Source organism: Gorilla gorilla, chromosome 1 (assembly GCF_029281585.2).
Source record: "Gorilla gorilla gorilla isolate KB3781 chromosome 1, NHGRI_mGorGor1-v2.1_pri, whole genome shotgun sequence".
Classification (NCBI taxonomy): Eukaryota; Metazoa; Chordata; class Mammalia; order Primates; family Hominidae; genus Gorilla; species Gorilla gorilla.
This window is the reverse complement of record NC_073224.2, coordinates 76,954,185-76,968,735: the sequence shown is the minus strand read 5'-3', so window position 1 is coordinate 76,968,735 and position 14,551 is coordinate 76,954,185. Positions and strand designations below refer to the sequence as shown.

At 39.2% G+C, this 14,551-nt stretch overlaps 1 protein-coding gene across 3 annotated transcripts in view; it reads right to left on the bottom strand.

Moving 5' to 3' along the window:
* Nucleotides 1-1,844: 1,844 nt before the first annotated feature.
* Nucleotides 1,845-14,551, bottom strand: part of LOC109023055 (torsin-1A-interacting protein 2) — a 37,233-nt gene continuing 24,526 nt past the window's right edge. For all 3 annotated transcript variants that reach the window (XM_031012533.3, XM_055366942.2, XM_055366947.2), the window contains 4 exons: nt 13,606-13,785; nt 11,814-12,332; nt 8,489-8,590; nt 1,845-7,742 (listed from right to left, as the gene is read on the bottom strand). In XM_031012533.3, the coding sequence (XP_030868393.2) occupies nt 6,985-7,742; nt 8,489-8,590; nt 11,814-12,332; nt 13,606-13,639 (1,413 nt within the window). In that variant the 5' untranslated portion in view covers nt 13,640-13,785 and the 3' untranslated portion in view covers nt 1,845-6,984. The remainder of the gene's footprint in view (nt 7,743-8,488; nt 8,591-11,813; nt 12,333-13,605; nt 13,786-14,551) is intronic.

The following is a 14,551-nucleotide window of genomic DNA, read 5'->3' as shown; positions in this document are numbered from 1 at the left end:
TCACAAGGTCAGGAAATCGAGATCATCCTGGCTAACACAGTGAAACCCCGTCTCTACTAAAAATACAAAAAAATTAGCCGGGCATGGTGGTGGGCGCCTGTAGTCCCAGCTGCTTGGGAGGCGGAGGCAGGAGAATGGCATGAACCCGGGAGGTGGAGGTTGCAGTGAGCCGAGATCGTGCCACTGCACTCCAGCCTGGGCGACAGAGCAAGACTCCGTCTCAAAAAAAAAAAAAAAAAACAAAAAAAAACAAACAAAAAAAACCACATTCACAGGCTGGGTGTGGTGGTTCACGCCTGTAATCCCAGCACTTTGGGAGGCCGAGGCAGGCGGATCACCTGAGCTCAGGGGTTTGAGATCAGCCTGGACAACATGGTGAAACCCTTTCTCTACTAAAAACAGAAAAATTTAGCCCAGCACAGTAGCCTGTGCCTGTAGTCCCAGCTACTTGGGAGGCTGAGACAGGAGAATTGCTTGAGCCTGGGAGGCGGAGGTTGCAGTGAGGGGAGATTGCACCACTGCACTCCAGCCTGGGCAACAGAGCAAGACTTTGTCTCAAAACACACACACACACACACTCACAACAGCACACCCTGGGATAGCAGCAATTCCCAGGGATCTACTTACAACCCCAATGTTTCTCCCATACTCAGGAAAGCTTCGTTAAGTAGGAATAGCACTCGAAGAATGCTACCCAAGAGCTGCAACAGATTCTAGGCAGGGTCTGCCCTGTACCATTTCACTGATGGCCACAAAATGCCACCTGACAACCCTCACAGGATTCTCTAGCTCCTCAGCTTACTGCCATATGAGGGCAGTTTCCTTTCCCACCATTAATCACCACATGCCCATTTCTATAAACCTGCTATTTGGGGAAATTTAATCAAGAATCAGTCCGCTGAAAAAAAATCAGATTTATTCTTTATTCTGGTAATGGCCAACTAATCTGAATAAGGCATATCATCAGCATCCATAAGAAACAAATACAAAAGCAATCCCTGTTATACAGAAAGGGAGTGCAGAGAAGTGGGACATTAGTATTGGCAAAGCACACATATTTTTTGTTAAGCACAAATAAGCAAAATGCAATTGGGTTTGAAAGTCAATGTGCTGTTTCTTTTATGACAGGAAAGGCAAATAGATTTAAATTTCCTGTGCTCTCTGATGAACCAGGAGCAACTGCCTGGAGCTTTGTGTTGATGCGTCCTCAGGCCTAGAAGGAACACAGAGAGTAGGGCTGTGACTGCCGGGGGCTTGGCCAACTCTGCCCCATGCAATGTGACTCAGCCTGTTGCTTCCCAAGTCTAAAATGTTCTTTTTGGTTCATGTAACTGCTCTTAGCCAAAGGCAAATTTAGTTTATAAGCCTCAGTGAGGAAAAGCAGGAGACCATTTGCCAAAATAAGAACCAATTTATGGGCTTTTCAAGACATCAAAGCAAGCGGGCACAGATAATGCAGATAATACTGGAAGGAAAGGTACTGAAGACTAAGGTATTTACCTTTTTGCAGATTAGGGGATACTGATTATGTTCTCAGGCCATTTGGATTGGCCTATAGACATATAGAAGTTATAGCACAGTTTACCAAACATCGCATATTCTCACTCGTAGGTGGGAATTGAACAAAGAAAACACTTGGACACAGGGCAGGGAACATCACACACTGGGGCCTGTCAGGGGGTGGGGGGCTGGGGGAGGGATAGCATTAGGAGAAATACCTAATGTAGATGACGGGTTGATGGGTGCAGCAAACCACCATGGCACGTGTATACCTATGTAACAAACCTGCACGTTCTCCACATGTATCCCAGAATTTAAACTATAATAATAATAATAATAATAAAGAAGTTATAGCACAGTTTATTAGCTAGAAATGAATTTTAACAGCCCCGTCTCAGTCTGAATGAGGCAAATTTAGGCCCACATCATTAGGTATTTCACAACTTAACACCTAAAATTTAACATAAATTTACAAAAATAAGGCTTATTTTAAAGTCATCTGGAGAAACTGTTTTACAGGTATCTTAACTTTATTTAGCTCTCCCTAGAATTAACATCTTTGCAAATATATTATTCAACCAAGCATTTGCCATAAAGATAAGCATCAACTTTCCCATTGGACAAGTGATAGTGTTCAAACTACTTGACTTGTGAAAAACAAAAAACCACCATGACTTCTCAACAAATACATTTTAAAATGAAATATGCTCAGGCTGATAAACAAACAAGATATTAAAATGGAGACTGACATTGAACTACATAGTCAACTTGAAAAACACAAGAAGACAATGCTCCTATAAAATGATATATTATTGGCTTTACAAAGACATACTGGTTTATGTTTACAGCTACGTTTTATTTTCAAATGATAAAGGAAAGGCTTCATGTTGCTATTTGAAAGTACTTCTCAACTAGCCGGGCATGGTGGCGTAATCCCTGAAGTAGGAGGATCATCCCCTTGAGGCCAGGAGGTCCAGGCTGCAGTGAGCTGTGATTGTGCCACTGCACCATAGCTTGGGTGACAGAGTGAGACCCTGTCTTTAAAACAAAAAGAAAGTACTTCTCTGCAAGTAAATTTTATGGATATAATCTTTATTCTGATTAAATAAATGATTACCCTAATCAGCTATTATTTATTATTTTCTATTTAACATTCATTTTTGAAGTGCCAGAGACCTGCCTATGTCGCATAAAGTTTGGTCAGATATATGCAAATACAGTGTTGGTGAAGATCATCTGAATAATGATCACTTTCACATGCCATATTTGTTATATTTTAGTATCACTGCTCATTGTGCTTCCTGTCTTTAATAAAGTATAAATCAAGCAATTAAAAGCTGTGTAGGCCAGTCGCGGTGGCTCACGCCTGTAATCCCAGCACTTTGGGAGGCCGAGGCGGGTGGATCACTTGAGGTGAGGAGTTCGAGACCAGCCTGGTCAACGTGGAGAAACCCTGTCTCTACCAAAAATACAAAAATTAGCTGGGCGTGACGGCACGTGCCTGTAATCCAGCTACTTGGCAGGCTGAGGCAGGAGAATCTCTTGAACCTGGGAGGCAGTGGTTGCAGTGAGCCGAGATATCGCACCATTGCACTCTAGCCTGGATAACAAGAGTGAAACTCTGTCTCAAAAAAAAAAAAAAAAGGCTATTAAAGGGTCAAAACCATCTCAGTGGCTAGCACTATTTAGTGGAGTCACTAGCTGAGAGAATGGTGGGTTAACAGCATGCTGAGCCTCATTAACCACCATACACTTGGGGGCTTCCAAATGAAATGTATTGAAATGTCTTTATTGATTGCTTTTTAAAATAGAAATATGAAACAAATTAGCATTACTATTTTAGTGATATGAACACCTTTAGTGATATGAACTTCTCTGCCAACTCCTGGAAACTAACCAGAAAACCTAAAATTTACCCTAAGGGAAGAAAAACCTCAAGTCCAAAGACAGTTTCTGATTCTACCAATTGGTTCTACAATTCTGGGATTACTCAAGAAGTAATTTATATTAATATACAGCGTAATGAAAGTTGTTCTGTAAGAGTAACTAAAATGGCAACGTTTAGGTATCACATACAATATTGTATGCCCACAAATCATTTTTCTAAGTCAAATAAGCAAATTATCTTTGACAATAAAAGATGAATTACTAGACACACAAAAGAAAATCTGAAACCTTAAAAAATGTCAATAGGCCAGGTGCGGTGGCTCACGCCTGTAATCCCAGCACTTTGGGAGGCCAAAGCGGGCGGATCACAAGGTCAGGAGATCGAGACCATCCTGGCTAACACGGTGAAACCCTGTCTCTACTAAAAATATTTTTTAAAAAATTAGCCAGGTGTCGGGGCAGGCACCTGTAGTCCCAGCTACTTGGAAGGCCGAGGCAGGAGAATGGCATGAACCCAGGAGGCGGAGCTTGCAGTGAGCCAAGATTGCACCACTGCACTCCAGCCTGGGCGACAGAGCAAGACTCCATCTCAAAAAAAAAAGTATAGAACAAATAGAAATTAACCTAATACATTAGATAATAGATTTGAATTATCTGTACATTTATAAAATATGGTCTTATGTTTAAAAATAGTCATTTTAGTCATGAGAAGACCCAGAGCTAATATACTGCTTCTTTTAAAAATGATTTTTGAGGCCAGGTGCAGTGGCTCGTGCCTATAATCCTAGCACTTTGAAAGACCAAGGCAGGTGGATCAATTGAGGCCAGGAGTTCGAGACCAACCTGGACAACATAGCAAAACCTCGTCTCTATTAAAAATACAAAAATTAGCTGGGCATTGTGGTGCGTGCCTGTAATCCCAGCTACTTGGGAGGCTGAGGCACAAGAATCACTTGAACCCAGGAGGTGTAGGTTACAGTGAGATGAGATTGTGCCACTGCACTGCATTCCAGCCTGGGTGACAGAGCAAGACCTTCTCTCAAAAAAAAAAAAAAAAAAGAAGTTTGGTTGGGTGCATTGGGTCACATCTGTAATCCAAACACTTTGGGACGCTGAGGTGGGAGGATCACTTGAGGCCAGGAGTTCAAGACCAGCCTAGGCAACACAGTAAGACCCTGTCTCTATACAAAATAGTGTGGTAGAGTGGTGTGGTAGTCTGCACTTGTAGTCCCAGCTACTCAGGAGGCTAAGGTGGGAGGATTGCTTGAGCCCAGGAGTTTAAAGCTACAGTGAGCTATGATCAAGCCACAGCACTGCAGCCTGGGAGTCAGAGTGAGACTCCATCTCAAAAAAAAAAAAAAAAAAAAAAGACTTTTGAAATAGCAGACAGAAAACTGACAACACCCTCAATTGATTGCACTATACATGGAAGGGAAAATGTTTTTAAAAAGGCTAAATTAAAAAATTATGACTTTAGAAATTTATTTTTCTAAATTATTTTGAAGAGAAATGATGAAAAACCATATTCAACTGAATGAAGAAACAAGAATATGCGACATACTGGTTCCTTTACAGATCTGAGGTAGCACAGGTCAGCAGGCCAATATAATAGTTATACAAGGCAACACTGGTTTTGTGGATGTAACGCTAGCATCTAAGATCTAAAAAGACAGAAAAAATGTGCATATGGTATACAGATTTTCCTTCAATTTCCTCTGCTTTTATACTGGATTGACAGTGATATTACATTCACCATGCTTTAACTTTTTGTTCAGGTCTTTTCCCAAATCTCTCAGAAGCTTCCTTCGAAGTCCCAAATGCAAATTCTTCCTTCAGGTATGCCCCTACACTCAATTGAGCAATTACTCAATTGTAATCTTTTTAGGTATCAATAAAGATCCCTGTATCTTCTTAGTGTTTCCTAAAATCTTTCCATACTTTAATCAGACTTCTTAGATATATACATATGATCTCATATAATGGGGAGGCCAAAACCCAGTTGAAACAATCCAGGATTATGGTAATAGTCTATATAATGGAACAGACCCTTTGTTAGGTCGAGATCATTTTACTAGAGTTCTGCTTTCAGAGCTCAAATGCTAATCAACTACTATCTCCATACAAACTGTTTTCAATCTTTCTTACAATCACAGAACATGGTCCGTCAGTACTGAACATCAAAACCTCTGAGAATCTACCCACCATTTCTGCTTCCTCTCACTAAGTATAACATCTCTTAGATTTCTCTAATTTTTAACCTAATGGTACTTCTATAACTAGTTGGTCAAGAAATGAGCTGCATTACATAATGTTCCATCACTGCATAGAAATAAACTGGTAAAGTTATGCCAAATGTTCATATAAAATTTACTATTAAATTGGTTATTCAAAAATAAACTTTTAAAATAAAACAAATAAATTGGTTATTAAAATCTGTTCTGCTGAAAGAGTCTACAAACTCTTACCCTAGACAAGTATAAAATTCCATGCAGAGGGGACAGAAATGACGATTAACAGAAATGGACAGAAGCATCAGAGACATGCTAGTAAATGCTAGCTTATACATTCTGCTGTTCATGTATAGATCTTTATCCTTCATAAATAATGTATCTATACAATAAACCTGTATTTCATCTTCCTACTCATAAGATTTAATACATTCATTTTTTAAACATATTTCCTATCTTCTAAGATGTTTTTTCACTTAATCAATGGTTTTCAAACTCGAATATCAGTGAAACTCTTTGTTCCAATGAAATCTCATAGAGAACCCCAACATATAAAACAGTTAAAAGCAGAACTGCTCTGATACAAAGGGGAAGGGTGCCAGTAGACACAGTTTGAAAATCACTGCTGTAAATCGTTCAAGAAAAGCTGAAGTAAAGATATAGCCAATTGGAATTTCTTCATTTCCAATGATTATAAACAATTTCCCCACTGGTTCTCATTTTTAAGAACATTTGAGTACAGCTGCTTATACCTCAGCTGAATGGAATAAAAGCACAGTGCCTTACATGTAGTATTTAGGTAGGTACTTAATGGTTTGAATTCTTATTTCTTTTATCATACTACTCAAAACTGCAAAATTAATATAAGATATAATCCCGTAACTTTAGATTATTAAAGTAAGGTTTGAAAATATTCAACATGTGATAGAAAAATTTTCTAAAGGTTATCATTGCCTCATAATTCTAATTGCTTTAGTCCAAGTCCAAACATTATCGAAAAGGTTCTTCAGAGTCTCACTCAAGAAAAAAAAAATCACTCTGTAGTTACTCTAAGAAGTAAGAGTATCTTCCTGTGCAACGTTGCTATATTTTAGAATTTAAAAAAAATTCTCATATATATCATCCATATTTCAAACCTGATTTGGTCCAAAGAAAAAAAGTCAGGTTAATTTTTAGCTTTGTCAAGGCTTAGATTAGAAAGATTTTACAAGGAATAAAAAATAAAAACTTGTTTCTAAAATAAGCTCATCTTTGTTTTTCAGGCTATTTCCTCAAGCTATTTTATCAACCTCCTTCCATATAAATGGAAGGCCTTTAAACAAACTTTTTCATAAACATATACCTTCTGTAACCAACTCTGTGCTTAGCTTTAGAAAAGGCACCCCTGTTCTTCTATGCTACTCACTGGCTGGACTGGCAGTACCAGGTGTGAAATTCGGCTCCACAGCCCACTCAATTTGTCTGAGTCCATGTGGTTGAAGGAGCTGGGAGTGTCAGAGTTGGTAAACTTGGCCCAGAGTAAGTCTCTCACTTTTTCTTCCGTTTCCCTTGGGCCTACACTTGCTTCTAATGTTTCCTCCTCTAGCAGAACAGTCAGGACCAGGGCCACATCTTTAAAGGCAGCATTCTCATGATCACAATACTTGTAGAAGATCAAAGTGGAGCCGGCAGGGAAGGATTCGAAGTGGTGTACCACAGCAGCCTTCTGGCCATTCTCAAACCCATAGCTCAGCTCCAGGTCAACCAACAGCTTGACCGTGTCACTGTCCTGCCAGGTCCTTCCAGCCCCATCAATCTGAATGGGAGAGACTTTCTGGGAAGAGGTGTAGGCATCTGCAACATGGTGGCTCAGGCACTTCAGGGTCTCTCTTCCCTCCCGAGCTGCTGTAAATATGATGGTGGCTGGCTCAGTGGGGTTGGAAGCATTGAGGTGCTTCTGGAGAAACTTCCGTCCTCTCTGCCACAGGAAGGAACTCTGGCCTGGAAATTTATCTTCCAATTGGCTAAACTGGGCCAAAAAGGCCTCCAAAGCTGGATTTTTGGGCACTTGCTGGGCTGGAGAGGAATAGTAGCTATTCACAGAACTTGCCACAACAGCCACAACCAGGACGACAAGAATCACAGGGCCTGTCAAAAGAATGAAAAAGGAATAGAAAATTACAGAGAACACGAGCCAGAAACAAAGCCTGTGGTAAACTGAAATGAGGCAGAGATACCCGCAGGTTTTACTAGGAGCAATAAGTTTCTTTTGCATAAATTGTTTAAACTTTCAATCCACCAGAAGTACCTTTTCTCTAATCTCTTCTCAGATTATATATATATATCAGATATAATATATATATATAATATATCAGATATAACAGATATATATCTGTTAAAAGATAAAAGCTACGTGGAAGAGTTAAGTACTCAGTAAAAAATTTTTAAAAATAAAAGGTAAAAGCTGAGTCTATGTATTTGTTATTATAACTAATGATGTAATTTAGACATGAGTGATCAAGATTTTTTTTCATCTTCTCATTGCACCTACTACCTATAGCCGACCATTTTTTTAGGAGTCATAACTTTAAAGTGCACTTGAAAAATTAATATTCTCTAATTAGAAAGGCAGTTTTTGTTTCTTGTTTAGGAAAAGCCTTTCCTATTGTGAGAAATTCCATTTTGTTAAGCACAGCAAAATATCAGCCAGCACCCGTAAGGGAAAAATCCCTAAAACTCTAGTGTACTATTTTGCTATGTCTCACTACCAATCATTAAATAAGTATATATAAACACAATGTTAAAACTGTTTAAATCTGCTAGTTTTCTAGGCATTTTCACTGAGGATTTCTGAAAGTGAATCAACACTGCAGTAAAACCAGGTTTGTTCTCACCATAGCTCCAAAAACCCTTTTTATTAATCTGTCTCATGGTGTCCTGTGCATTCTCTTTAATTTCTTCCAATTTTTGTGTTTGTTGTGGATGACTTCCAGCCTCTGGAGAGGAAAAGAATATTATTTTTAGGCAGTACACTAATGACAGTATGTATACCTTTATATCTCTCACCAAACCAAAGAATGATTTGACTAAAAGGCTTTCTATACCTTGGCCAGGTACGGTGGCTCATGCCTGTAATCCCAGCACTTTGGGAGGCTGAAACAGGTGGCTCACTTGGGGTCAGGAGTTTGAGACCAGCATGGCCAACAAGGTGAAACCCTGTCTCTACTAAAAATACAAAAATTATCGGGCATGATGGCGGGCGCCTGTAATCCCAGCTACGTGGGAGGCTGAGGCAGGAGAATCGCTTGAACCTGGGAGGTGGAGGTTGCAGTGAGCCGACATCGTGCCACTGCACTCCAGCCTGGGGGACAGAGCAAGACTCCATCTCAAAAAAAAAAACAAAAAAAAAAAACCAAAGTTAACATTTTTCCTGTCTTTTCTTTAAGACTATTACTTTTATTCTACTTAGAAGAATAAAATGAAATGCTGTGAAATTCATTCAAGGATAATGTTGCTATATTCACAATTCCTTACTGCCTCTTATATCAAAGACAAAGACATTTAAATAGTGCAGCCAAACTTACCTAAAATGTAATTCAGCAAAATGTATAAAATCAAGAAGGGATTTAAGAAATGTTGGCTGTACACAAGATTCAACTTCACAGGGTAATTGTGCTCTAATTCCAGTGTTCGAGTTTCACATGGTTCCTCAAGACCCCGAATATAAAAATAACAGAGGCACTAAGTTCTAAGATAGGAGAGATTAGTGTACAGTTGCAAAATAGCTTACAAAAGCAGATTTGAAACTCTTAGTGAAGGAGATATACAAAGCAAAGAATATAAGGTGAAGAAAATTCACGAAATATGTAAAAATCCAGGTGTAGGGAGGGCATGCCAAGCTTAAAATATGTGGGTGAAAAGAAGGGCAACAATTTTTAGCACTCTTAAGCTAAATCACACTAGAATCTAAATTTGTGCTTAACCCCAGCCAGGTACTTCTATTAGCATAGATGAGTAGGATCATCTTCACTTATAAAGGATTGTTCCTATCACCCCAAAAAGTAGGTTCTTAAAATATCATATCATAGAATCTAAGAACTGAAAGGATCTATAATGGACACCTACTCCGGCCCCATTACTTAACCTATCATGAAAAAAGGTCCAGGGATATTAAAGATCTTGCCCAAGGTCACATAAAGAGATGTAGCTGGCCAGGCACAGTGGCTCACGCCTGTAATCCTATCACTTTGGGAGGCCGAGGCAGGCGGATCACAAGGTCAGGAGATCGAGACCATCCTGGCTAATACGGTGAAACCCCGTCTCTACTAAAAATACAGAAAAAAAAAATTAGTTGGGCGCGGTGGCGGGTGCCTGTAGTCCCAGCTACTCGGGAGGCTGAGGCAGGAGAATGGCGTGAACCCGGGAGGCGGAGCTTGCAGTGAGCCGAGACAGCGCCACTGCAGTCCGGCCTGGGCAAAAGAGTGAGACTCCATCTCAAAAAAACAAACAAAAAAAAACAAAAAAAAGAGATATAGCTAAGTTGAGATGAAAACAAGGTTTCTCATCTCTTAGAGTATAGATAACCTCATTCAACTATATTAAATTGCTTTCCATACATAAACTGCATTTTTTTTTTAAAGACAGGGTCTCACTCTGTCAACAAGGCTGGAGTGTGGTGCTGAAATTTCGGCTCACCACAGCTTCAACCTCCTGGGCTCAAGCAATCCTCCCACCTCAGCCTCCTGAGGACTATAGGTGCATGCAGCTGTTTTTGTGTTTTCTGTAGAGATGGGTTTTTGCCATGTTGCCCAGGCTGGTCTTCCTGGCCTCAAGTGATCCACCAGCCTTGGCCTCCCAAAGTGCTAGGATCACAGGAGTTAGCCACCACCCTTGGCCTAAACTAGATTTTTTTAAACAATATTTTTTCTACTCACAGTGAACCTGCCTAACAGTGAATTTTTTTTTTAAGAGATGGGGTCTCACTACATTGCCCAGGCTAGCTAGAATGCAGTGGCTATTCACAGGGGTGATCATAGCACACTGCAGGCTTGAACTCCTGGGCTCAAGCAATCCTCCCAACTCAGCTTCCCAAGTAACTGGGACTAGAGGTGTAAGTAATTGCACCTAGTTCATAACAGTGAAATGCTGACGCAGGTCATGGTCCTTACAGATCACATTCATTCATTTGACAAAATTCATAAAGGTGTTTCTATGTGCCAGGTGCCAGAGATACAGAATGAATGAGAGGACATAGTCCTTGCCTTCACTGAAGTTACAGATTATTCTAATGATTAATAAATAAAACATATATTTGAGATTCGTCATTGATTTGCAGTGAAACATGAATTACTAGCCCTTGCTGAAGTCCGTGATGAACAGAACATCTTATATTTTATATTCTTTTGCACTGGCAAATGGGCATTTCAGACTGAGCTCTTCAGAGTGCTTATAAAATACAAACCCACACAGACAATCACAGAAGGTGAAAGCTAGAAGAATGTTTGGATATCATCTTGTCCAACTTCTTCATTTTACAAATAGGAAATTGAAGCACCAGGAAGGGAAGATTTTCCCAAGGTCACCCAAGTCAGCAAGTGGTAGGGCCACAACTAGAATTCACACCTCCAGTTCCAGTTAAGGATTTAGCACACTGCAATGCTTACCTTCATAAGGGAAGACATGCTTGTTCCTCTTAACATATAGGCAGAAAAAACCACGTATAGAGAAACTAACTGACTTACTCAAAGTCCTATAAAACTGAAACATGACTGAGTTAAGGATACTGTCCCATTAATGCTCATTTTTAAATATACCCATCTCTTGATTTATGTAACATTTAGTTTCCCAAAAAGTAAAAGATTTTAAAAATTGTAAGTCAAAATATTCTCATAAGAAATAAAAAACCAGAAGCGAATTTTTTAAAAGTCATGCCCCTTTTTGTCATATCACATCAATATTAACAGTTAATAAAAACATGCTTAGAAATGTAGTTTATGTGTAGGAAGCAACTTAATATAGTGGAATGAGCTAGCCTAGATGAGAAACCTCATTCTAAAATCAACTCAGTCATGGCTTGGTGTGAGCTTGGGCAAGGCCCAAAGGCCTTAATCCTATGAAAGATAGACAAAAGTTCTCTGGAAAGAAGGCCTCTGACTTCTGCTGTGTTCTCAGTTAACAGAGCAGTACAAAACAAGAGAGTAGTTCAGGGGGTTCTCTTACTTGGGGCCAGCAGTCGCCTCCTCAGTGTATCCTCACCCTCTTGCCCTGCACTGGAATGACCAGTACTCTGGGCCTCCTGGGAGTCTGTAGTAGGTGGTTCCTGAGATGCTCCAGTTCCGTCACTCGCTTCCTTAGGGAGGGCCACAGAGCTGCTCCCTAAGTGTGCATCTGCTCTTCCTACCTTGTCACTTGGAGAATGGCTGGGATCTGGATCCAAGGGTTCTTCACCCAGATTTTCTGAAGGGAGGTGATGCCCTTTTCCGCCATCCAGAAAACTCTGCTTGTTCTCATCTTCTGTTTTATCCTTTGGATGTTCCCCCACATTTGCTTCATCTGGACTTTCTGATTTATCACCTGTATCTGCACTTTCTGGACCTTCTGTCTCTACCTCTTGGTGGTCTTTGCTAAGACCACAGGCAGAGTGTAGGATCTCAGCTTCTTCAGCATTACTTGCTATGATTGTGGTCTCCTGCACCTGAGAATTTACTGATGGATCATTTTCCAAATCCTTTTGAGAGTCTATTGAGATAAAAGTTTATAATTTTTATTAGAAAAAATTCCCCATAAATTTATATTTTAACAAGGTCCCTGTTTAATAATAATATTTACATAGATTTTCATGGTTTACAAGACACTTCCTAAACATTATTTCTCTTGGCTCCCACTAAAGGCGATTAAAACAAAAACAAAAAAAATCTTATCATGTTAATAAATATAAAATGACACTAATATAAAACAAATTATACGACAGAACAAACTTTTGGCTATATTAAATACATCCTCTTCCCTAATGAAAGGCAATGCTCATCAATGGTAGCAAAACCTTATGCAAAAGGCTGATAGGGACTTTTATAGTGGATGAGCCAGACTGACAACTGCTGAACCCAGTGACCAATCTTCACATCATGAAAACAGGGAAACCCAAACAGATATCATTTACTTTCTAATACAATGCAGTAAGAAGTACTCTAGACCACTTGGGAAGTATTTTTGCCAAACAACTAAACTTAAATCTGGTAAGCTTCTAGAGCAACCAGTTTCCAAGAAATATAGGGATACAGCAATACATTAAATTATGCATCAAGAATATAATCAGCAAAACCCAGCACGTGGGAAATTCCAAAAGACTTTGTTTCTTTAATAAAAGTAAGAATGGCCAGACGTGGTGGCTCATGCATGTAATCCCAGCACTTTGGGAGGCCAAGGCAGGTGAATCACCTGAGGTCAGGAGTTCAAGACCAGCCTGGCAACATGGTGAAACCCCGTCTCTACTAAAAATACAAAAATTAGCTGGGCGTGGTGGCAGGCGCCTGTAATCTCAGCTATTCTGGAGGCTGAAGCATGAGAATCACTTGAGCCCGGGAGGCGGAGGTTGCAGTGAGCTGAGATCACGCCACTGCACTCCAGCCTGGGTAACATAAAAAAAAAAAAAAAAGAAGAAGAAGAAGAAGAAGAAGAAAGATACCTTCTAAATATAGCACATCACGGGATATATATAACTCTAAAGATTTGTCTACCATCATTTTTTAAAGAAGCATTGTATTTTTCCATTACTATAAGTCCTTACTATTGGAGTCTCTAAAACATTTATCTTCCTTATATTATAATTAGGGTCTCGCATTATAGTAAAATTCAGTAAATTTGAAAGAATAAGTATAATCAAAACAAATGAACCCACTGAATTAGCTTTTTTACTTCAAAACCTCAGATTTTAGTCATCAGAGATTTTCTCTCTCTGCACACTCCTGGTTTCCTACAGCAGCACCCTCAGTGCTAGACAAATCAGTCTTACCCTCTTGAGGTTCCCTAAGTCCACTGTCGGCCATGTTTGTGTTCTATCTCTTCAGAGTTGGGAGGATCCTTTTTTTAGTACTTGGTTTTCCTTGTGAAGATGTCTTGTTTTCTTCTTGTCCCAAGTCCCAACAGACTCATGCTTCCCATGGACCCAGGAAATAAGGCATATATACAGTGACTAAAACAAAATGAAAAAAAATTAAATGACTTTTTATCCATACAAGGGAGAAATGCAAGTATCAGCTTTATTTATTAAATATGTGTAGCTTGAGTACTATTTCCTCTGTGAAACTTTTTTCGTGAAGAAAATTTCCTTTCATGAGAATCATATTCCAAATCCTAGACTACTGAAAAAAGCTCCAGATTATTAATCTTTCATGAATTTCATAATCTAATATATTCCAGCATAGTTGAAAGAGTATAAAAAGTAAGATCAAGTGACCAGAATCTTCAACAGACTAGCTTGAATTAAAATAAAAAATAAATCTAAGAGTAGAAATTTAAGTCATTGCTGAAACAATCACTGCAGATTTCCTGGATGTCTTCAATTTCTGTCCCAGATAATTTTCTCATAGTCTGCCTATCAGGAGCTTTCACTTATATTAAAAAGTAACAATGCACAGGAGGTTCCCACAAACTGAGATGGCTGCTTTGAGGTGTACCACTACACATTTGGACTGACTTTGAAGTGGTTTTCTCGAAGTATTCTTTTGTAAAATATGGAGACAGATATTCCTTTATACAATGCCTTTTTATGCAATGCTCAAAGACAGACAAAGAAAATTATTAACGTTTACACAAAAGGAATCAAAATCAAAGGCACTTTATAAGCAATAAAAACAATCATATTTTATAGTTCTTATTTTTTTGTCAAAAACAAATTGATCAATAGTTACTTAACATTTATTCCCTATAAAAATGAGAATAATGATATCTATGAGGCT